This window comes from Cannabis sativa, chromosome 1 (assembly GCF_029168945.1).
Source record: "Cannabis sativa cultivar Pink pepper isolate KNU-18-1 chromosome 1, ASM2916894v1, whole genome shotgun sequence".
NCBI classification, from domain to species: domain Eukaryota; kingdom Viridiplantae; phylum Streptophyta; class Magnoliopsida; order Rosales; family Cannabaceae; genus Cannabis; species Cannabis sativa.
This window is the reverse complement of record NC_083601.1, coordinates 56,980,934-57,005,863: the sequence shown is the minus strand read 5'-3', so window position 1 is coordinate 57,005,863 and position 24,930 is coordinate 56,980,934. Positions and strand designations below refer to the sequence as shown.

The 24,930-nt window shown below is 35.2% G+C and overlaps 2 protein-coding genes across 2 annotated transcripts; one reads left to right on the top strand and one right to left on the bottom strand.

The window, feature by feature from the left end:
- Positions 1 to 3,866: 3,866 nt before the first annotated feature.
- Positions 3,867 to 4,670, top strand: LOC115705571 (copper transport protein ATX1). Its single transcript, XM_030632939.2, has 3 exons — positions 3,867 to 4,025; positions 4,112 to 4,187; positions 4,271 to 4,670. Exons 1-3 carry the CDS (start codon positions 4,017 to 4,019, stop codon positions 4,408 to 4,410), a joined length of 225 nt encoding a protein of 74 aa, XP_030488799.1. The 5' UTR covers positions 3,867 to 4,016; the 3' UTR covers positions 4,411 to 4,670.
- Positions 4,535 to 5,260, bottom strand: LOC115705570 (protein EARLY RESPONSIVE TO DEHYDRATION 15). Its single transcript, XM_030632938.2, has 2 exons — positions 5,011 to 5,260; positions 4,535 to 4,922 (listed from the first exon to the last, which is right to left on the bottom strand). Exons 1-2 carry the CDS (start codon positions 5,258 to 5,260, stop codon positions 4,756 to 4,758), a joined length of 417 nt encoding a protein of 138 aa, XP_030488798.2. The 3' UTR covers positions 4,535 to 4,755.
- Between the last annotated feature and the right edge of the window lie 19,670 nt (positions 5,261 to 24,930).

Sequence of the window (24,930 nt, the reverse complement as noted above, 5' to 3'; positions counted from 1 at the left end):
ATCTGCATCTTCCCAGTTGTTTAATTTTCCTTTTAAACAAAAGTAATTAACTCCTTATTATTAGTTTCATTAATAATTATACAAGTCATTAACTTTTCACACTATAAAAATAAAGCACACTCATCATCAAGTTTCTACTTCCCCTATTTCTCTACCACATCCTTGTTTTAAAATAGTGGCTTTCCGTTTAAACAAACTCAGTTTTTTATAAGATTTAAGTTTTGCAATGATTAAAAAAGTATAGGCCAAATATTAAATTACCCCAATAAGCTTTTCACTTATATATAGTTTTATCAAGAGCAAAAACAACATTTATTGTTAGAGTTTTGATTTGACCAGTCACTACTGCACAACAAGATAAGAACTCCACAAAGAATACAGTGTACACTAATATATTGCATCCGGTATTTACTTTTAATTGTCAAAAATTATAAATGATAGTATTTAGATACACATAATAATAATTTCACCTAATAACTAATTATTATATTTTTTTTAATTTTTAATTGTATCACTTTTAAATAACGTAAAAAAAATCTAGTATAAAATTTAGTATACGTGGCTCGTACATAACTTTTTGCTAGTATATATATATATATGGCGGTGAAAAGAATTAGAGAAATATATGATATATATTAATTATAATGTGAGTAATTTTTTGATGAATGATATTTTAAAAAAATATATGTTTTTATAATTTATTTATTTTAAAAGTAGTTATTATTTTTTATTAATTGTGATATAAATATATAAATTTATTTATTTAAAAAAACATGATAATAATAATAATAATAACGTATAGTATTATATACATAGTTTTTTTAAAAAACATAATTAGTTTATGCTAGATATTTTTTATAAAAAATTTATTAAAATAATAGTAAAATATTAAATTTATGCTCTAATAAAATATTAAAAATGAGAGAATTAATGAGAGAAAAAAAATAACTTTGGAGAGATCGATTATAGAGTGTTATGTCATCGTTCTATTCCTCTCCTTTATATATAGATATTGCATATGTATAAATATTAAAATATGCATTAATGTATTATTAGGTATTGTCATTTGTTTGATTTTAACCGCCATTGCTTCGCCCACTACCTTAGGCAACTCCAATTTATCAGTGCAATCAACTTGGAATTTAATAGTAAGAAATAAGTATTAATTAAGTAAATATTTTTTAAATATAGCTACTTAAGGTTTTAATTCTTTGATTATTGATTTTGATTATGAAAGATGCGAAACTTTAGAATTAGGGCCGACTCTAAGTTAATTTGGGTCCTAAAAAATAATTTTTTTGGACACTTTTTATAACAATAAATAATATTTTTAAAAATTATTAAAAAAAAATATATATTTATTATTAAAAGTTAATTTTTTTTTATTTGGACCCCTAATAAAAGTGAGCCCTAGGCGCGGGCCTAATCCGCCTTAGCCTAGGGCTGGTCCTGTTTGGAATACAGATAATATCATGAAAAAAAGAAGAGGAGTCAAAGCCTAAGCTCCAAGGAACGTTTCAAATTCATGTTTTAATATTGAGGAGCCGAGGCACCAATCCATGTATTTATTTTATAAATAATTATATGGACATTAAATATATAAGTATATTTTTAATTTGAACATTATAACTATGAATATGTAGTAATATTATGGACTATGGTATGAACTTTAATAGTATAATATGTTGTGTATTGTATAGTGTGTAGTAGTCACATGACACACTAATACAATCACAATCTTTCTTACTTACTATTACTATACTACACATACACTATGTAATTTTGATTTTGATTCTTGAACTTTTGAACTTTAGATTGACTTTTATAGGTGTAGATTTCAAATAAAAGTTTTTTTTAAACCTAACGAATATAGTTGATGGTGCTTAATTTAAAATTAGCAAATGGTGTAGCTTCAACAAGAGTTGTTCCTCCTTTAGACATTGTTCCTCCACCAGGGGATGTTCCTCCGCTAGATGCTGCTCCTCCACCATGGATAGGAACATTAAGAGTCTCAACGTCGAAAGATATAATATTGTTGTTCACATTTGTCTGATCCGTAGCTATGTTGATTCTCCTCTAGAAATCATCAAATATATGTGTTTCTCATAAACGGCTCCAAATGTTGTCAGAAGAATTTAGACAACATTAAATTTATGTGAGTATTCAATGCAAATAAGAACACTCAACTAAAAATGTGTGTGTACTGAATTGGCTACTAAACAGATGAAATAAAAGCATAAAATAAAAAGAACATAAGAGGATTATAGTAGTTCAATCAGAGTTTGGTTTGCTTAGTCCACTGTTACAAAATTTTTTAATTGGTTTATTTGATTTAGATCACTCTTTTACATAGAAAGCAAATGTCATTTAGATTTATATAATTAATTGGTTTCTGAGCCGTTTTTATATTAAATAACAACTTTAATTGAAGTAAATGTTCAAAGAGTAAATGAAGAACGTTTTAATCCATTCTTGTATATAGTATAGCAACGTATGTGACTTGGTAAGTCACGAGTTGCTTGTTCATATTCCAACACAAGAGCTCGCATGCTCTAGGGTGTTTGTACTCGTACGGTGGTCTTCGAGCCCTTTGTTTGGATATCTGCGTTTACCTTTGATCGCATAAATGGACATTCTATGTGTTGATACTGTGAAACATGCGAGTTCCTGACAAGTTGTCAAACACTTTAGTCCTTTGGACCAATCCTATGTAGAGAAATGATTTTTACTAGTCGCAGGAGAGATCTACTTGGTCATCACATATAATGTGTATATGCGCAATCAGTATCAAATCCTTTAGGTCCTGCTTATCATTGACTGCTATTTTTTGCTCATCAATCTTGAATCGTATCAGAGTGGACACGGTCACTATCTGTATAGGTGCGGATCGGATATGATCACGCTCTGATACCATGTTGAGAATCATGGAGTTCCATCTCAAAACCAATTGGCAATGAGTGGAGTAGCCCATGTTCTTATATATGGCTCAATTCTCTACCATTTATTCTATGTGGGACAATGTCCACAATAGTTATCAAATAACACACATTTACCATCGGGAACTGATCCACGTGTCAATCTTATATGAGTTTGCTCTCGTATTTTTCAAGTGAAAAATTGGCACTATAACAACTTCGTGTATATTTGTGTACTCATAAGTTATTCACTGTAGCACTTACATCAAAAATAAATTTATGAGGTTGAATGTTACAAATTATAAAATTTAAGTGGTTTTCCAACGTAGCACATCACTAGATTTTTGTGGTTACTCATACTCTCTTTATTTTCCTACTAGAGCAACTGATATATTGTCCGTTGCTACTAATCACAAAATCTGCTTAACCCGAGCCTTAAAAGAGCTGATTTAGAGTAATTATGTCTCTCATCATTCCTTTCATGGAGATTATATATGTGGGATAGATAATTGAAGAAATTGAACCCTTCAATTGGGACCAAAGGTGAGTTGATGAGCCTCTCATCTCTCTCTTTCCCAAATTGCCATAAATAAACCACGTCCGTACAAAATTTAGAATCATGGATATCATATAATATTCTGATAATAATTCTCAGAAAGATCCTTTGACGGTGTCTGTTCTTCCACCTATTGTGAACCTTTAACAAAGCCTTACATTGGTGATTGTAGCCTATTTTCTTTTGCTAAAGTTCATATACCATTTTTCACCGAAATTGATTTATAAACCAATAATATACAAAGCTTTTTACGCAGCATGAAACGGCGGGGTAATGATTTGTGCCGACCCTGTTAGTGGAAGCTAGCTCTATCGTATAAAGTCAATCAAGAATAAAGCAACTTAACAATAAAGACAAAAAAAAAAAAAAAAGTTAGCTATCCTCCACCGCGTAAAGAATCCAATACCTTTCTTCACCCACCACTGTTGGTTTATATGTAGGTTCGGTTTCACTATGAAGCTAAAAGAAGTTAATAAGCCTCAAAATAACACTTCTTCCCTCTTCTCTTTACTAATAAACGATAGCTCTTCCTTCTAAGTTCACCAATGCCTAACGTAAGTAAACTCTTGTGCACACTGCTTTTGTGGTCAGTTTCACTAATTAATATGCTTAATTTCCTTCCTTTCAATAAAAACATTAGGTGGTCGAAGTGAAGGTGGGTTTACATTGTGTTGATTGCATCAAGAAGATATTGAAGGCCATTAAGAAAATTCAAGGTTAGTACTCTATAAGAGCAATTAGATTCTAATTCATTTTTCTTGAATTGGGGTTTTCAACTTCTTGTTCTTGTTTATTTCAGACATTGAGACATATGACGTTGATAAACAGCTTAACAAAGTCATTGTTACGGGCAATGTTACTACAGAAGAAGTGATTAAAGCTCTTCAAAAGATTGGCAAGTCTGCTACAGCTTGGGAGGCAGAGCCAGAGACCCAGTGAAGCTAAACGACTCTTATGAGTTATTAATATAAACTAGCATTAGGATTTTGCACAATCTTGGATTACATATGAAATTTTTAATGTAATGAAACCTTATATTCCATCATCATTAAAATATTATCCATTTTTCTTACTCTGTAAATTTGTTTTTCTATTTATTCCACAATAAAAGGTCGCAATTACAAGAACGGTCGTAAAATTAAAAACTAGGACTACGACGAGTACCAACTACTAAAGTCATTACTCTGTACAAGAAAGATTTACATTACGAAAAGAAAAAAAGAAAAACTGCAGATAAGTTAGGAAATCGCGACCGAACTCACTGAGTCGAACATTGACTCGAATCTACCTCGGCTGTTGAATCGTCCTTGGACTCATTTTCGGCTTCACAAACTTCGGTGCTTTCTCGATGTACCTCGGAGCTTCCACCGGAGCACGGCCCTTCCGCCATTTCCCTGCTCCCAAACTGATCAAGTCCGTCGTAGTATCTGCATCACCCTCTACTTTCTCATCTGCAACGATTAAAAAGCAAACCGTGTTAGATCGGAACGATTCAACTCAATTGTGGTGATTGGAGTTGTTTATTACAGTTTTTTTTACCTTCGTAATCGAATAGGGCATCGAATTCAGAGAGGTCGGGATCGTAAATATCAAGGAAGGAAGACTCAGTTTGTGGATCACAGAAGCGCTCCTGGAGCCAGTAGTCTTGGAACCAAGGATTGGACTGAACGAGGACCCACCACTCGTCGGAGAAGTCTTCCACCGTCCGATAAGCCAAGGGAACGAACATCGGAGCGTTGGGATTCAAAGTAGAAGAAGACGATCTTCCAGAAATTACTTCCATTGCCATTCAATCAAAACTCTGTTACATATATACATACAAAAAATAAAAAAACATTGTTAAAATCTCGTCTTTACAAATGGGATTATGAGATCTGAGCGAACGAATGTGAGAAAGAACGAACCTTGAGGTTGAAGATGAAGATATTCCAGCTGATGATGTTAAAGTAGATAAGGTTGAGAAATATCAATGGGTATATATATACAGTGTCCTAACAAAAATAGCCCTTCTTTATTATTAAATTACAAGAACGCCACTAATAATTATTTAGGAAAACGACAATTTACGAATGAAAAGCAAGGAGAGTCAGCAAAAGGTGGCTGGTTGATTTGGATTGGGGTGAAGATGAGCTTAATTTTGTGGCCCATTCAGAAAAGCGGATTGAAGTCACCTGGTTTTGCCCCTAGGATTGGGTAGGAAGGTTTGTTGAGTTGAGGATAAAATTGTCATTTGGCTAGTGCACTTTTTTCCCTTCTTTGCTTGAGAAATGATAGTGACTAGTGAGTGCCACGTTTGGCGGTGCGTGGGAATGATGGGAGACAAAAAGGTTGAGATGGGGCCCACGCGGCAATCAACATCAATCCTTAAGAAGGAGACACGTCATTGGTCTTATCCGATACACCTCCACTTACACTCCCCAATGAATATATGAATTTTCTTGGAAAGAATCGGGCCACGGCCAATGTACTCAGTGTCACATTCCTATAAAATTATAAATATTTGGCTTAAGTTGATGTTTAAGGATTTTGTATTTTTAAATGTTAAAACTTGGCATAATTATTTTTTTAACACTATTTCTTTTGTTAATTGGCTAGTTTTTCTTTTACAAGTTGTGCTTAATTAAATTGCCACCCTCTAAAAAAAAAAAAAAAAGACTAAATGGCAGCAAAACTCTTAATACTTTCGTTTTAGTTTCATTAAACCCCACAACTCAAATTTTTACAGGTAAACTCCCAATACTCGGGTTCTGTTAGCAATTTAACACTTCCGTCCAAATTTAGCTGTTAACTGCCAGGTTCGATTGTCCACGTGGACACAATATACACGTGGCACAATTTTATTGGTCCACCTAAAAAATTATTTAAAAAAATAAAAAAAAATTAATTTAAAATTAGAAAAAAATTATAAATAAAAAATTAAATATTTTTTTCCTTTCTTTCTTTTTTTTTTTTTCTTTTCTTTCTTGCAAACTGTCTTTCTCGATCCCCCTCTCTCTCAGCACTCGATCCCCACCTCTCTCTCTCAGCCATCACTCTCGCTCTATCACTCTGCCCAGACCACCGCCCACACCACAACCACCCTTCCTCCGCCTAGACCACTGCCCACATCTGCCCACCACAACCCTAATGCCCACACCACCAAAACCACATATACACACCAAAACCATCACCGAAACCTCTTTTTCAGATTCAAATAAAACCCCACATCCAGATCTAAACACATCAAAGAGAGAGGGCTTACTGAACACGAGGCTCGTGAGGTGTGGGGTTCTGTCGATGTGGGGCTCGTGAGATCGGAGATCTGTCGATCTCCTCCTTGGTGTCAGGCGGGGCTCGTGAGGGTGGAGAACTGCGGTGGCCGCCCAAGGGGGTTTCGAAAACCCTAGATTGAAAACGAGAAAGAGAGGGGAGATCGAGAGAGAGGAGATCGAGAGAGAGAGAGAGAGAGAGTGATAGAGCGAGAGTGATGTAGAGAGAGAGAGGGTTCGTTTCAGACGAAAGAAAAAGAAAAAAGAAAAAAAAGAAAGAAAAAGAAAAAGAAAGAAAGGGAAAAAAAAAGAAAGAAAAAAAATATATTTAATTTTTAATTTTTAATTTTTTTTTAATTTTAAATTAATTTTTTTAAATAATTTTTTAGGTGGACCAATAAAATTGTGCTACGTGTATATTGTGTCCACGTAGACAATCCAACCTGGCAGTTAACAACTAAATTTGGACGGAAGTGTTAAATTGCTAACAGAACCCGAGTATTGGGGGTTTACCCGTAGAAATTTGGGTTGTGGGGGTTTAATGAAACTAAAACGAAAGTATTAGAAGTTTTGCCGCCATTTACCCAAAAATATATTTATATATATATCATACTGCCATTGGCCCATGCCCTTAAATCATCTCATGCCACATGGCAAGGCAAGGTAGGTCACCTATCATTATCTCTTATCAAATGACTAGGTGAAATAGAACTATAGAAGAGATTTTTTTTTTTTTCCAAAACAAATAGAATAAGATATTTATACATGCCAATATTTAATCTTTTCAAATAATAATAATAATAAATAAAGAAGCCACTATTTAATTGTCTTCACCTATAGAGTGAGTCACTTATTTGAGTAAAAACTATCCTATTTATTATTTTTATTTTGAAGGAATATCTCATTTATAATAGTAGGATGAGGTTGATATTTATGTTATTTTAAGCTTTTAAATTAGTCAGAATAATAAAGCTGTAATCTGTCAAATTACTTGTGTCATCAATCAAAACAACTACACCAAAACTCAAATAATTTTTTTTTTTTTTTTTGAAAAATTTATAGCATATCCTTAAAGAAAAGATGTTTAATACAAATTTTAAGTAGGCTAACCTAACTAACTCGTGTTAAGAAAACTCTTTAAAAATAATTTTGCTCTTATAAATATTTCTACGTAGAAAACTCAGGCTCTACTTTAGGCTAAATCGGACTAGGTCTACGTTTTGGACTCACTTTTATTAGGAACCAAAATAAAAAGAATAATAATAAATATACATATATTTTTAATAATTTTTAAAAATATTATTTATAATTATAAAAAGAGCTTAAATTTTTTTTTAGAGCTCAAATTAACTCAGGGCAGCCTTGAGAAAACTATTTGGTGTAATTTTTTCTTTTTCTTAACAAAAAAAAAAGATGATTGTATTACTTTTGAAACAATTATATACATAAGTAATTACAAGTGAAACCTCTTGTAAGCCTTTTGCTTCCACCCTCTCTATTACAACAATTCCAAATATTCTCAAAGTGATCTTTGTCTTTATCTCTTATTTTCAGAGTATGCGTACTATGAATTCTTGTTAGTACTACAAATTTCACACTTTGAATTAAGCTGTTAACATATTGAATTTTCTAATCCCATAAGTCATTGTTACGTGCTCTCAAAATCATATAAATTATTATATTTATTGTTTTTTTCAAAAATCAATAAAATAAATGTGAAAGCTAAAGAAATTGATAAATAATAAAAAAAAAAAAAAATAACACTATTTATGCATTGGAGCGTTAACGTCTTAGTCCACATGTCAATATTACGACTAGAAAAGTTTTATAATTTTTACAAGTGTTTGAACCCTAAATTTAACTTGAGCAATTGAGGAATGAGATTCTAACTCTTTGCTTGAATAGATGTTCTTATATTAATAGTACAAGGGTTCTTATTCGTTAGACTTTGCCCATTGATGGGGTAAATACAAATAGTATATTGACTTGGGCCCATCTGGTGGAGCCTGACCCATGAGGTATCGACTGTATGCTCATGTGGATGTCACATCATGTTGATAGTTGTCAAAAACGTATCTTACTTTTGTGGAGAATAAAGACACATTAATTATTTGATTGTCAATTACTATCTTTCCATATTGGGAGATATGACCCTTGGACGAGATCTTAGAAGTTAAGTTCTGACATCGTGGGATCTTGTAATTAATAGATGTGACACAGAGCTAGATATCCAGACTTCTGCTAACTACTTTATCGGACGCTTCAAATGATGTCTTCCGGATTCTTGTTGTATTGGAGGATTATCTCGCCTGGACGAGTCGTATGTCTGTCATTCGGAAGAGTTGACTTTGCTAATGGATCTGGCCCATTATCTTGGTTGGGCCTGCTATCGGCCCTAAAGTGATTGAGTTGTATCCAACTTTAACATTTACCCCAAGTTTCCGGAACTCTAGGGGTTATGGAAGTTTGTGTTGGATATATTTTACCAGGATCTAGATTTACTAACAAGTATGTTTCATTAACATCCTAATATGAATTCTAAAACAATGAAATAAACACATATAAAGTTTAGGAAACCTTACATTGGGTGCAGCGGAATATAATGACTCCTTCCGTTCAGATCTCTAGCCCTTGATTCCTTTCTGTAGCAGAGCATCACCAAGATCTGAACCTAGATCTCTTTCTCTCCTTCCTTTGATCCTGATTCTCCTTCTTGTTCGTTGATTTTCTATAGTCTTACACACTATGATTGAGATACCACTTGATGTGTGTGGGCACTCACTCATTCACTCAAGGATTTCGAAATTTAGAGAAGAAAAGAAGAGAGAAGTGATTCGACCTATAGAGAAAGGAATAGGAGGCTCAGTTTTCATCTGACAGAATTAAGTGTAAATGAGAGCCATCACTATCTATTTATAGGTAACCACCTAGGTTTAAGTTAGAATTATTTGGCATTAAAATAATTAAAAAATAAATGATAAAACCCTATAAGTGTTGCCGGCCATGGGCTTTGGATAATGGGCCTCACTTATGTAATTTTACTGTTTTATCATTCTTGTATCTAATTTTCTCAAAAATGCCAATTTTCAAATTCAACCATTTAAATGCCAATTCCAATTATTTAATAACTAAAAATTAATTATTAAATAATATTGTCATTTAATATATTTATTAATTAGACATATAAAGTCTCTTAATTAATAAATAAACCTAGAATCTCTTTTCTTTACAATTTCGCCCTTGCTTAGTGAAAATTCATAAAGTAGACATAGTCTAACTTTAGAATTATAATTGATTAATCAAAATCAATTGATTGAGTCTTACAAGCAGTATGGTCTCAACTAGTATGGGGACCATGGGTCTATATAACCGAGCTTCCAATAAGCAGATCAAGAATTTATATCTTAAATTCACTGACTTATTAATTCTTCGTTGAATCCACGCATAGAACTTAGAATTTCACTCTCAGTATATAGAACACTCTATATGTTCCACGATATAGATACGTCATTAGTTATCCATTGTTATAATCCTAATTTGATCAATCATCCTCTAATAGATGATCTACATTGAATAGACACTAAATTACCGTTACACCTTCAATGTATTTTATCCTTAAAACACTTAGCTTCACATAAATAATATTTCAGCGAAGTGAAATGAGATCTCCACCATTTATCTTTGTTTAGCCAAGCTCGAAGGATATCATCGTTTCACTTCTAAATCCCTATAGAAGTTATAGATTTCATATTTATGTTAGCGCTCCCACTCAATCATACTATCATGTTCCCAAAATGTACGTATCACCCTGACCCAAAAGTAGGCTTAACTAACAAATCAAAGAACATGTATAATACTCTTGAGATCGAACCTAAACATATCAGGATTAAGATCATTTGATCTAGGATCAACAGGTGATATTGAATTGAATAGATATTACGGTAAATTTTAATATATCTAATCAAAGTTCAATATCGGTCCCTTCCGATGTATACTCCATACATCCGATGCTGGTAAACTTTGCCAATGTCCTGGAAAGGACATAACACTTATCCAATGTGTAAGAATACCTATCGTTGATTATCATGTTAGTCTAAATCCAGTGAACTGACAAATCAGGGAATAAACTTTCGAACATATAATTAAGATTATATTCCACTGTGTTGACAACACTATAATCATTAACAAATTGATATGTTCTGGACTTAAATAGAATTCATACATTATGTAAATAATCATGAAATAAATCATGTGAACCATGCAACATTAAATGTTATTTCTGATCTTTATTAATAAGTAAATCTGATTATATTGAAATGAGTTTTATTTAGGGCATAAAACCCAACAAACTCCCACTTGCACTAATATAAAATAAAATGTGCATTTCAAATAATCTCAACACCTTGATATACAAATCAAGTGTAGTAGTAGTATACTCCTCGTAATAGGATCTGACAGGTTGAATTAAACACAACCTTTTCTCCACCATTACTCTTCCTTAATCACAAAATCATTGATAATGTGAAATTCCTCTCTATATGTCTACTCTCTTGGGATACCGGATTCTATACCTTTGGCAACTACTTTTGGTTAATCAGGAAATTAACACTAGTAGTTAAGACAGGTTGGAACGGTGCCACAATTGTATAGAATTTTCCTTAGACTGAATAAGTACCTTTCCTGCAACTTTAACATTCAGTCCCTGTAAAGACCGCTTAGTTTAATTTGGAAATTAGCAGTTAATTATATTTAATTAAGGAAAAATTATTTATAGATATTTAAATAATTATTTATGCTGTTATTATTAAATTCTGAAATGCATTTTATGTCATTTAGTAATTTTCATAATTTTGCATTTCTGGTGCCCGGTAACATGGAACTCGGTGTTTGGCTCAGTAAAATCATAACTTAGTATGTTAGTATTGTGGGACGGTTATTGGGACATTAGGAATGTCGGGATTGGCCGGGAATTTAGATTTTCCCAAAAAATACCCCCTTTAGTGCTCTTTATGCTATTTTAGTGTGAAGGGGCAAAATGGTCATTTTGCCCCATTCATGTTTTGTCCTTTAGTGGACATTTTGTGATGAAAGTATATAATTTTAAATGATATGTGTTGGCTGAATAAAAGAGTTAAATATTTCATTTATCTTTTATTTTCAAAAGTTAGAAAAAAATCAAGAAAATCAAACCATTTCCTCTCTAGCCTCTCTCTCTCTCTTTCGGCCTCATTGTGCAGCAAGGGTTCTTGGATTTTCCTTGTGATTTCAACTCTTTTTGGTGTTCTAATCAAGCTAGGTTAGCTTCTAATCATTTCTTCTTTTAGTTTGTTGAAAATTATGAAAAGATGAGTAATGCATGCATGGTTTTTGATGTGGTTGCTGCTGTTAGTTGTTGTTGTTATTTCTTGGATTAAAATGCTTGAATTGATTGGATTAGATAGGTTGAAATACATGCTAGTTACCCTTGTTTTAGTTTGAGAATTTTTGGTTCAAAAGCTTTGGTTTTTCAAAGAGAAAAGGTGAAGATAGTTGCTGTAAAGTTTGGTTATGTTTGAGAATGGTTTCTGCAGCTTTATTATGAATGAATATGTAGTTTGATTTCTAGTTTTGATGCTTGTAGGTGAGCTTTAGCCAAGTTTGAGTTTGAAACTCAAAGCTTGGAGCTCACATGGCATTTTTAGTATCTATGTGTTCTGGGCTGTTTTGATGCTTTGGTATTGTTCTTTGGGGTATTTAGAACAGGTCTGGAAGTTTTGGTGTGGTTTGGAATTGATTTGAGCATAGTATGTGTAACGCCCTGTCCAACAGGGACGCCACGTGTGTGCATTTTATTTAAAATACCAATAATTATATAAGATGTAATTATACTAAAAGTGTGGGTAATTAAAATTTTGATAGTTAAAACTCAACCTTTAAAGTGTTTAACAACAGATAAGTAACATGATTTATGGGGTCCCCCTGTTTTCAAAATATTTACAAACTGGTTTCAAAGTATTTTACAACATAAGCTTTACATTTTCCAAAATACAATCAAAATAGAGCATCCTGTAAACTGGGCTGCCTGCGGCTGGTATGTACATTGCTGCTGTGACCATAACTCATGGTTGTTCGACTTTAGCTTTTCCTTTACCTGCACCATAAAGCACCAGTGAGTCACAGAGACTCAGCAAGAAAGTGATTAAAACAATAATTGAAAGAAAATGATTATCAACTTATTCTCATGCTATTATGTTTACTCACTATTCGATAATAATAAGCATTTCCTTAAACATCATACATTCCTGGTACTTAATAAAGTACCACTTTTACCACTCGTTACATACGAGCTGAATATGTCACTATCGTTGCCCGATAACGCAAACGATAAGTAAGAAACCTAACCGCGGTTTCAAGAGTAATTACTCATAACGGTAATAACCGTTTCCAACCCTAGGTAATAACCTAGGCTTAATAAGCTTTAGTCAACATCATAATAATAATTAAGGTCACCTCCATTCATTCATCGATTTTTAACCACATACGGTGCTTACCACTTTTCTTACCTTAATTCAGAAGTCAAGAATATGGCCGACCTGGGTGGAAAAACAAGCTAGGCAATCCCGGTCCTATGTCACGACAATTGAAACACAATAAATACCTTAACATAATATTCCGGATTAAAACCCTAATTCTAAACCGATTAGACTTAGCCTTCACCATCAATATAATAATTCAAATAACTCAAAATTACTCAAAGGCAGGTACTAGGTTCAACCCCGAGCTAAACACGGATCAGAGAAAAACCCGAGAATTTTTCCCCGCCGTAACCGGTCGACCAGGTTCGATATAGCAGAACCAACCGGTCGACCGGTTGCTGCCAGACCAGAAAAACTCTGGTTTTTCTCCTCCAGCTCGAACCAAAACCATTTCATACCTAATTTGCACTTCCAGAACAGTTCAATATACCAAATACAATACATTCAACACATCATTTAATCACAATTCACCATTTAACTCAAAATCAACATCTCACTTGATAATTTGCATAAAAAACATCTCTTTCAACACCTATATAATTGCACAGCCCTTAATCTCACTCAATCTTCATTCACACAAGTTTCAAATCACCCTAAGAACCTACCCTAACTACAGTTTATACCCCAGCTCTGAATTACATGAAAACCCTCACCAAAACCTAAACTAAACTCATAAAAACCAACCAAGAAAAGAGTAGAAACCATACCTCCACTTAGCTAGCTTCTAGGGTTAGGTTTAGCTCAAGAAATTGAAGAAAAAGAAATGAGTTTTCCCTTGGTTCCAGCTGCTACAAGAATCGGCAGAAGGAGAAGAAGAAAAGAAGCTTGGAGTTGTGTTTTTGCTTGCTTCCTTGCCTTGGAAGCAACTTAAATAAGGTATCTCTCTCTTTTTTTTTTTTTTTTTTTTCTTTTACTAACAAATCAGCCACCAACAAATGAAAAGTCAAGAAGTCAAAACAAAGAAAGAAAAAAAATGACTAATTTACCCTTAAAAAAAAACTTAAACTAAAATTATAACCTAGGGGCATTTTGGTAATTTTACTAATTCCCCAATCCGACATTCTAATAAAATTCTGACTTAATCCGGGATATTCTTAAAATAATTCTTTCATTTAATGTCGTGACATTGCTAACCACATAGCTAAATTTCCACAATTACCGGGCCCAAAATAACGTATTTCATTAAATAATTTCTCAAAAATTCATCTAAGTAAGATCATAATCCTACTTCATTTTCCAAGTAATTACATATTTAATAAAATATGTCCATTTAAATATTATTTATTTTCTGGGATATTACAACTATCCCCCACTTATAGGAATTTCGTCCTCGAAATTTACCTGAAAAGTTCGGGATACAACTCCCGCATCTGCGACTCTAATTCCCAAGTCGCTTCTTCAACTTTGCTGTTCTGCCACAACACTTTGACTAGTGAAATAGTCTTGTTTCGCAACACTTTTTCTTTCTTGTCTAAGATCTGTACTGGTTGTTCTTCATATGACAGGTCGGTTTGAAGCTCAATGTCTTCATAACTTAAAATATGAGTTGTATCAGATACATATTTCCGAAGCATCGAGACATGAAACACGTTATGAACCCCAGATAAAGCAGGAGGTAGAGCCAACCGATAAGCTACCTGACCTACTTTCTCAAGAATCTCAAATGGACCAATAAATCTGGGACTCAACTTTCCCTTCTTCCCGAACCTTCGAATTCCTTTCATTGGAGACACCCGAAGAAAAACAAAATCCCCAACTTGGAATTCAACATCTCTACGCTTTGGATCTGCGTAGCTTTTCTGTCTACTTTGGGAAGCAAGCATACGAGCTCGAATCTTTTCAATAGCCTCGCTCGTTCTTTGGACAGCTTCAGGTCCAAGGTACCTACGTTCACCAGCCTCATCCCAGTGAATAGGTGATCGACATTTCCTTCCATAAAGCATCTCATACGGAGCCATGCCAATGGTACTCTGATAACTATTGTTATAAGAAAACTCAATCAGAGGTAGGTACTTGTTCCAAGAACCTTCAAAGTCCATTATACATGCCCTCAACATATCCTCAAGTATCTGGATAGTTCTTTCAGATTGACCATCAGTTTGAGGATGAAAAGCTGTACTGAATTTCAACTTAGTACCCATTGCTTGCTGTAAACTTTCCCAGAATATGGATGTAAATTTTGGATCTCGATCTGAAACTATCGATTTTGGGGCACCATGAAGTCGAACTATCTCTTTAATATACAAATCAGCATATTGATCCACTGTATACGTTGTCCTCACCGGGAGAAAGTGAGCAGACTTCGTATATCGATCCACTATCACCCAAATAGAATCATAATACCCTACTGTTCTGGGCAATCCTGCCACAAAATCCATGGTGATGTCCTCCCATTTCCATTCAGGAATCTTTAGAGGTTGAAGCAAACCTGCCGGCCTTTGATGTTCTGCTTTAATTTGTTGACAGGTTAAGCATTTTGACACATATTCAACAATATCCCTCTTCATACCCGGCCACCAGTATAAAGCTTTCACATCATGATACATCTTGGTTGTTCCCGGGTGTAAGGAGTACGGTGTGGTATGAGATTCATCAAGAATCTCTTGTCTGATTTCTTTATCAACCGGTACACAGATTCTGTTTTTATATCGCAACAACCCATCAGATAAGAATGAAAAGTCTCTTGTCAATCCAGCCTCTAACTTCTCCTTATGTCCCTGTAGCTCAAGGTCACCTTGTTGGGCTACTCTAATTCTTTCCAACAGATTAGATTGTATGGTGATATTAGCAAGTTTTCCAATTACAAATTCAATTCCCGCTCTCGTCATATCCTCAGCCAACTTGGCTGAAATTTCCTTTAGTTCACAAACTTGCCCTGGTCCTTTCCGACTTAGAGCATCCGCTACCACATTTGCTTTACCAGGGTGGTAGAGAATCTCGCAGTCATAATCTTTGACCAGTTCTAACCATCGTCGTTGCCTCATATTTAAATCCTTCTGAGTGAAAAAGTACTTGAGGCTTTTGTGATCTGTATAAATTTCACACTTTTCACCATACAGATAGTGACGCCAAACTTTTAATGCAAAGACAACCGCTGCTAATTCAATATCATGGGTAGGATATCGTTGTTCATACTCCTTCAATTGCCTGGATGCATAAGCAATCACTTTCCCTGACTGCATAAGAACACAACCTAACCCTTGTTTGGACGCATCACAATAAATCACAAACTTTTCGTCACCTTTTGGTAAGGTTAGCACAGGAGCGGTAATCAACCTTTGCTTCAATTCCTGGAAACTACCTTCACACTTGTCAGTCCAAACAAACTTACAATTCTTTCGGGTCAACTCAGTTAAAGGCGTAGAAATCTTTGCAAAGCCCTCAACAAATCTTCGGTAATACCCTGCTAACCCCAGGAAACTTCTAACTTCAGTTGCTGACTTAGGTCGAGGCCAGTCACGCACTGCTTCAATCTTTACTGGATCCACTAAAATACCATCTTTACTCACCACATGCCCCAAGAAACTCACCTGAGGTAACCAGAATTCACATTTCTTAAACTTGGCATACAACTTATGCTCCCTGAGACGTTGTAATACCATTCGAAGATGTCTTTCGTGAGTCTCTTCCGAGTCTGAATAAATTAGAATATCATCGATAAAGACAATAACAAAATCATCCAGAAAATCTTTGAACACTCGGTTCATCAAGTCCATAAATGCTGCCGGGGCATTTGTTAATCCGAAGGACATTACCAGGAATTCATAATGACCATACCGGGTCCGAAAAGCTGTCTTGGGAATATCCTCCTCCCGAATCCTCAGTTGGTGATAACCAGATCGAAGATCAATTTTAGAAAAGACAGTTTTACCCTGCAACTGATCAAATAAATCATCTATTCTTGGCAAAGGGTACTTGTTCTTCACTGTTAATTTATTTAACTCCCGATAATCTATACACATTCGTAATGTTCCATCTTTCTTTTTCACAAACAAAACTGGTGCACCCCAAGGTGAAGTACTAGGTCTAGTAAATTTTAAATCCATCATTCCCTGTAACTGAACTTTTAACTCTTTCAGCTCTGCAGGTGCCATCCTATAGGGAGCTTTCGATACAGGCTCAGCTCCTGGTATTAAATCAATCTCAAAATCAATTTCACGTTTTGGTGGCAACCCTGGTAACTCTTCTGGAAACACATCCAGAAATTCTCGAACCACTGGGACATGCTCCGGTCCCGCTAGTGGTTCCCTGGAAATATCTATAACACTTGCCAAGAAACCAATGCACCCCTCACACAACAAATCCCTTGCCTTAAGTGGCCGAAATTAAGGGAATCCGAGATCCTTGCATCTTACCCACAAATACAAAAGGGTCCTCGCCCTCAGCCGAAAAGTTACCATCTTCCTTTTACAATCAATGGTGGCGTTGTATTTAGCAAGCCAATCCATCCCCAAAATAACATCAAAATCCTCCAGATTTAATTCTATCGCATCAATCGATAACTCTCTTCCTTCCACAAACACTGGAAGGGATCGAACCCACCTGCTGGAGATAACCAACTCCCCAGTAGGCAACAAGTTTCCAAAACCTCTAGAAAGCACATCACTAGGTTTATTCATTTGCTCAATTATTCTACTTGAAATATAAGAATGCGTCGCACCGTAATCAATTAATACGATCAATAAAGTACCGGAATAAAAGCCGACTGTCACGCAGAAGGACCAGCATCAGCCTCAGCTTGAGTCAGGGCAAACACTCGGGCAGGAGCGGGTGTATCATCCTTCTTTTGCTCTAACCGTAGCAATTGTGGACAATTTCTCTTCATGTGACCCACCATTCCACAGTGGAAACAGGCCCTAGCCTGACACTCGCCCAGGTGATGCTTTTTACACCTCGGACATTCAGGAAAAGTCCGCCAGTTTTCATTCCCACTACGACGGAAACCTTGGTTACCCTGGAATCTTTTGTTTGGGCCTGCTGCTCATGTCTCACTAGGTCTTTTCTGCGGTCACCAAGATCGGTACCCCTACCCGAACCGGCACACTGCCGTTTGTTTCCATGAATCTCTTCGGCAATATTTTTCTTTCGTATCTGAGCCTCTGCACCCTCAGAAACTAAAGCCAACTCAACTATCTGAGCATAAGTTCGGGCAACCCCCGGTTGTTTAGAAGCAACAATCACATCCCGGGCGATGTGTTCATCCAGCCCCCGTATAAAATTTGCTTTCCTAGCAGCTTCAGTAGCCACCTCATCTGAGGCAAACTTTGCCAGTCGATCAAACTTAGTAGCATACTCTGTCACAGTCATACTACCCTGAGTTAACCGTATAAACTCTTCTGCCTTTGCTGCCTTAATAGACTCATTATAATACTTCTCAAAAAATAAGGCCCGAAAAGTTTCCCAGGTCATATTATTCAGATCATGGCCCTGAGATACAATCTCCCACCAAATACGGGCATCATCTCGTAGCATATAGGTAGCACACCTGACCCGGTCATTATCTTCAACTCGCATAAAATCAAAAATGGATGTTATCAGACTCATCCATTGCTCCGCTTTGAGTGGATCAGCACCACCCTCAAACACTGGCGGGTTCTGCTTCCTGAACCGCTCATATAATGGTTCCAAACGATTCCCTGCATCCGGTGGCACTACTAGGGGTGCCGGAGGATCGAGATTCGATTTAGAGCAGGCTGAGCTCGCTGCTCTCTTAATTCTCTGATTTGCTCACCCTGCTGCCGAATAGTTTCTTGCATAGCAGCATATAACTGTTCCCAATTAGGTGGTGGTAAAGGGTTCTCACCCTCACCGGCAGCCCCGAGCCCAGCTAGCTCGCGGGCACCCCTACCAGTCCGCCTTGGGTGCATAACTATACACCTGCGATCACATTCCAAGTAATAACAATACTGATAAGTATTTCCATATATTATAATCCTTCCCACAACATTCTGATATCGACATAATTCAAATAACCAGGTAATCAGAAAATTAACAAGCTATCTTTTAACTTAAAACTTACTAAACCATGAGTCGATCAGGTCCTTGCAACCAATGTACATATCAAACCAGTCTTCAGGATCTAAAAACCTTGGCGCTCTGATACCATGTTGTAACGCCCTGTCCAACAGGGACGCCACGTGTGTGCATTTTATTTAAAATACCAATAATTATATAAGATGTAATTATACTAAAAGTGTGGGTAATTAAAATTTTGATAGTTAAAACTCAACCTTTAAAGTGTTTAACAACAGATAAGTAACATGATTTATGGGGTCCCCCTGTTTTCAAAATATTTACAAACTGGTTTCAAAGTATTTTACAACATAAGCTTTACATTTTCCAAAATACAATCAAAATAGAGCATCCTGTAAACTGGGCTGCCTGCGGCTGGTATGTACATTGCTGCTGTGACCATAACTCATGGTTGTTCGACTTTAGCTTTTCCTTTACCTGCACCATAAAGCACCAGTGAGTCACAGAGACTCAGCAAGAAAGTGATTAAAACAATAATTGAAAGAAAATGATTATCAACTTATTCTCATGCTATTATGTTTACTCACTATTCGATAATAATAAGCATTTCCTTAAACATCATACATTCCTGGTACTTAATAAAGTACCACTTTTACCACTCGTTACATACGAGCTGAATATGTCACTATCGTTGCCCGATAACGCAAACGATAAGTAAGAAACCTAACCGCGGTTTCAAGAGTAATTACTCATAACGGTAATAACCGTTTCCAACCCTAGGTAATAACCTAGGCTTAATAAGCTTTAGTCAACATCATAATAATAATTAAGGTCACCTCCATTCATTCATCGATTTTTAACCACATACGGTGCTTACCACTTTTCTTACCTTAATTCAGAAGTCAAGAATATGGCCGACCTGGGTGGAAAAACAAGCTAGGCAATCCCGGTCCTATGTCACGACAATTGAAACACAATAAATACCTTAACATAATATTCCGGATTAAAACCCTAATTCTAAACCGATTAGACTTAGCCTTCACCATCAATATAATAATTCAAATAACTCAAAATTACTCAAAGGCAGGTACTAGGTTCAACCCCGAGCTAAACACGGATCAGAGAAAAACCCGAGAATTTTTCCCCTGCTGTAACCGGTCGACCGGTTCTGATATAGCAGAACCAACCGGTCGACCGGTTGCTGCCAGACCAGAAAAACTCTGGTTTTTCTCCTCCAGCTCGAACCAAAACCATTTCATACCTAATTTGCACTTCCAGAACAGTTCAATATACCAAATACAATACATTCAACACATCATTTAATCACAATTCACCATTTAACTCAAAATCAACATCTCACTTGATAATTTGCATAAAAACATCTCTTTCAACACCTATATAATTGCACAGCCCTTAATCTCACTCAATCTTCATTCACACAAGTTTCAAATCACCCTAAGAACCTACCCTAACTACAGTTTATACCCCAGCTCTGAATTACATGAAAACCCTCACCAAAACCTAAACTAAACTCATAAAAACCAACCAAGAAAAGAGTAGAAACCATACCTCCACTTAGCTAGCTTCTAGGGTTAGGTTTAGCTCAAGAAATTGAAGAAAAAGAAATGAGTTTTCCCTTGGTTCCAGCTGCTACAAGAATCGGCAGAAGGAGAAGAAGAAAAGAAGCTTGGAGTTGTGTTTTTGCTTGCTTCCTTGCCTTGGAAGCAACTTAAATAAGGTATCTCTCTTTTTTTTTTTTTTTTTTTTCTTTTACTAACAAATCAGCCACCAACAAATGAAAAGTCAAGAAGTCAAAACAAAGAAAGAAAAAAAATGACTAATTTACCCTTAAAAAAAAACTTAAACTAAAATTATAACCTAGGGGCATTTTGGTAATTTTACTAATTCCCCAATCCGACATTCTAATAAAATTCTGACTTAATCCGGGATATTCTTAAAATAATTCTTTCATTTAATGTCGTGACATTGCTAACCACATAGCTAAATTTCCACAATTACCGGGCCCAAAATAACGTATTTCATTAAATAATTTCTCAAAAATTCATCTAAGTAAGATCATAATCCTACTTCATTTTCCAAGTAATTACATATTTAATAAAATATGTCCATTTAAATATTATTTATTTTCTGGGATATTAAAGTATGAATTTTTGAAAGTTTCCTGCGAGGAACCGGAATTCCGGTTGTGCATCTGGAATTCCAGAAGGGGTTCAGGAATTTCCAGAACCGGAATTCCGGTTGTGCAACCGGTCTGCCGGTTGGGAAATTTTTAGGAACCCTAGATTTTCTCGTTTTTATGTTATTTGGGGTATTGCCATGCTTTTTATCGATAGGGAAACTTTTAGTTTCTAGTTTAAGTCCCCGGGAAGTGATTTAGCGTATCACTTATTAGTGTTGTGATTGTTATGGTTTAGGAGCCTATAAACCGCCGTGCAGTTCGTTCCAGTCAGGTTGACCGGCACACCTGAATTCGGAATTGAGGTAAGATTAGTACATGTTTAGCGTGCATGTTAGGAAGCCTGTTAGATTACATTAGATATGTATGTTGGCTTCGTACCATCTGACCATATCACATCGGTTAGGCTAGAGTATGACTAGCAACTGGAGTACGACCAGTATATCGAGTATAAGCTGATACTAGGGTTGGTGGTACAGTACTATGTGACCGTATCACATCGGTTAGGCTAGAGTATGACTAGCAGCTGGAGTATGACCAGTGAACCGAGTATAGGCTGATACTGTAACACATCGGTACAGGCTAGAGTATGACTAGCAGTTGGAGTATGACCAGTGTACCGAGTATAGGCTGTTACTTGTCAATAGTACCGTCTTATGAACGTTCGGGACTCAGTATCGTGTGGGACACGGTAGTTAGGGTTATGGTCAGGGGTATGGGCGTCTGATCATAACCCGGGATTTATGTATGTTTATGATTTATGCTTTTCTTACTGAGTCTGTCGACTCACAATGCTATATTTATGTGTAGGTAAGGGCAAGGCCAAGGCTGAAGAACCGTGAGAGCGAGCCGGTGAAGATTGTACATGTCGGGGCGGTTAGGCCTGGAGCGTACGATCCTCGGGACAACAGTGCTTTTTGTAATTAGTCGCTTGGCGACAAGTATTTTGTTTAGTCAGTAAACTTTTGTAAAGTGTTTTGTAATCGGGATCCCGAGTATTTTTGTATAAATATTTTATGAGTTTAATTAAAAACCAAAAATTTTAATTATTCACGATTTCCATAAACCTCGTTGATTAGCAACGAGCTGCACAGTATGTTTAAAAATCACGTAATACGCCTATGCTAGTTAGGGTGTTACAGTCACTCTCTGGTAGACCTAGAGATTTCAGATAGGTTTTTACACTTCTCCAAAATCACTACTCCACCCCTAGAGTAATCACCATCTTATCAGCAGACTTTCTTGCACAAAGACAAGTCTCGAAATCTCATGTGGTGTAGTCTAAGAGTTTTAAACACACTCTTATTGACTAACATATAGTTCCTCTTCTTAATCTTAAGATTTACTTGATTGTCTTCCAATGTTCTTCTCCTGGATTAATCTGATACCTACTCATTACTCCCACTCAACAGTAGATGTCTGGTCTAAGGCATACTAAAGCATATCTAAGACCTCTCACTGTTGATTTAGGAAATTCTTTCATGGCTTTATCTTTTCTGGAATAGTTGAGACTTTTCCTTAGATAAATAAAATCTATGCCTTGAAGTCGAGAAGCTTCTATAGATTACCATAAGAAAGAAAATGCTTCAGCATCTTACTAAAGTAAGTTGCTTGCATTAGAGTAAGTAATTACCAGGTATACCATAAGCCATAGGTTTAGTTAAACTCAAACCTATAATACTAGGAATAAGAAGTTTTGTTAAGTCCATTGAATAGACTTATACACGAAATTTCCTTTTATGTCCTTGTAATAGAAAGTTTAGGTTACTCCATGTGAATGGATTAAACCATAGTTCTATTGGCTTTTCTTCTTAGTTTCTTATCTTGACAATCCATTACTTGTTTAAACTCACAATGGATTTTAATCACTAGTGTCTTCCAAGTTATAAGAAGTGAAGTTCCTTGAAACTCTCCCACTACGACAAGGTACCGTGAATTATGTCTAAGAAAACTAAATGGTACTAATCTCTTCGGTTGTGACAAGACAACAGAGGCAGTGGGATCATCATATGTTAAATAAGATAATAGAACACTTTTGGAATCAAGAAAATATCTCCTTTATTTTCTACTTTATTTTCAGACTTAGTCATTTTCTTAGAAAAGTAGTATTTGTTTAAACAAACACTTTCTTATCTATTAACTATGGGATGGTCCACCCCTAATCACTTAGAATAGCTTAACAAACCATGGTTAACAGTTCAAGCTTTTCTTAAGATTTTGATTAGGTCATCCATGAATCTAGTAATGATTTACACTAAGTACCCAACCATTGCATCATTCTGAAATTGTATTACCATAGAAGGATTTAGGCAACGACTAGTAACTAATCATCAATATGCAAATCGAAATTTTTAGGGAGGTAAGTTTGAATATAATTCAAAAATCAATTTAATGATCTTTGAACTGCATATCTACTAACTATTTCTCCACCCCTATCAGTTCGCAAGATCTTTAACCACTTACCTTAATGGTTTATCACCATTGCTAGAAATTCATGAAATTTCAAACATTTCAAATTTCTTTTGCATAAGGTAAAATCTAGAGTGATCGTTTTAAGAATACAACGAAAAACTCATATCCACCCCTGAACGTACATTCATCTGCGAATGAGATGAACTACTTTCAGTGGATATAGGCATATTAACTCTTTGCAGAGATTAATCTTGTCAAAACCACTATGATCAAGATACAAATGTCATAGATTAAAAATGTGTGGTTGTGTCTTTTGATGACTTAAGTTTAGTTACATCAAAGAGTTCTTAGAATAGTCTAAGTGGATCGTGGTCACAGAATATTAAATTCATATCCATACTTTAACATACAGTTTTTGAATCCATTAATAGAAAAATTGTTATTAAACACTTGTGAAAGTGTAACTGTATTGTATTCTGGAATTAGAAATATAAGAAAATTTCTGTTTGGAATCTAAAATTAAAGTCAAACTTAAATTTATACCAAATATAATGAGTAATTCTTTCTTGGACCACCACTACTAATTTTAACTCTAAGTCAGATTTTCCCATACAAGTAGGAGATTCTAAGATTGAGGATTTATATCATTTTGGGATAGAATTCCGGGAATATAATCATCTGCGTCATTAAATTTCTTAAGAGAAAATAGAATGACATGAAATGATTTATAGACCATTCATCCAATGATATGGTATTAAGCTAATTCGAAATGAATAAGTTAAGAGGAATTAGGATAATTTTGTTTTTAAATAAGAATCCAACGATGCTTCGATTAGCGAGATACAAAGTAATCTTATTTATACAATCTTCTTGTTTCATATTGTGAATACTAGTCTAAGGTGTCATCAATTGATGAACAGCTAGATGCTGCATTTACAATATTTATCTTTCGAGATCTAACACAATTATGTATGTCTAATGGTGAAAATCCATTCGGGATTTGTCCCATTAAAACAACAAAGCATGTTAGACCAACAATGAAGATTCGAAATTAAACTACAATTGAATAACAGAAAATAACATGGTTCAATATAAATTCATACACAATTCAAAA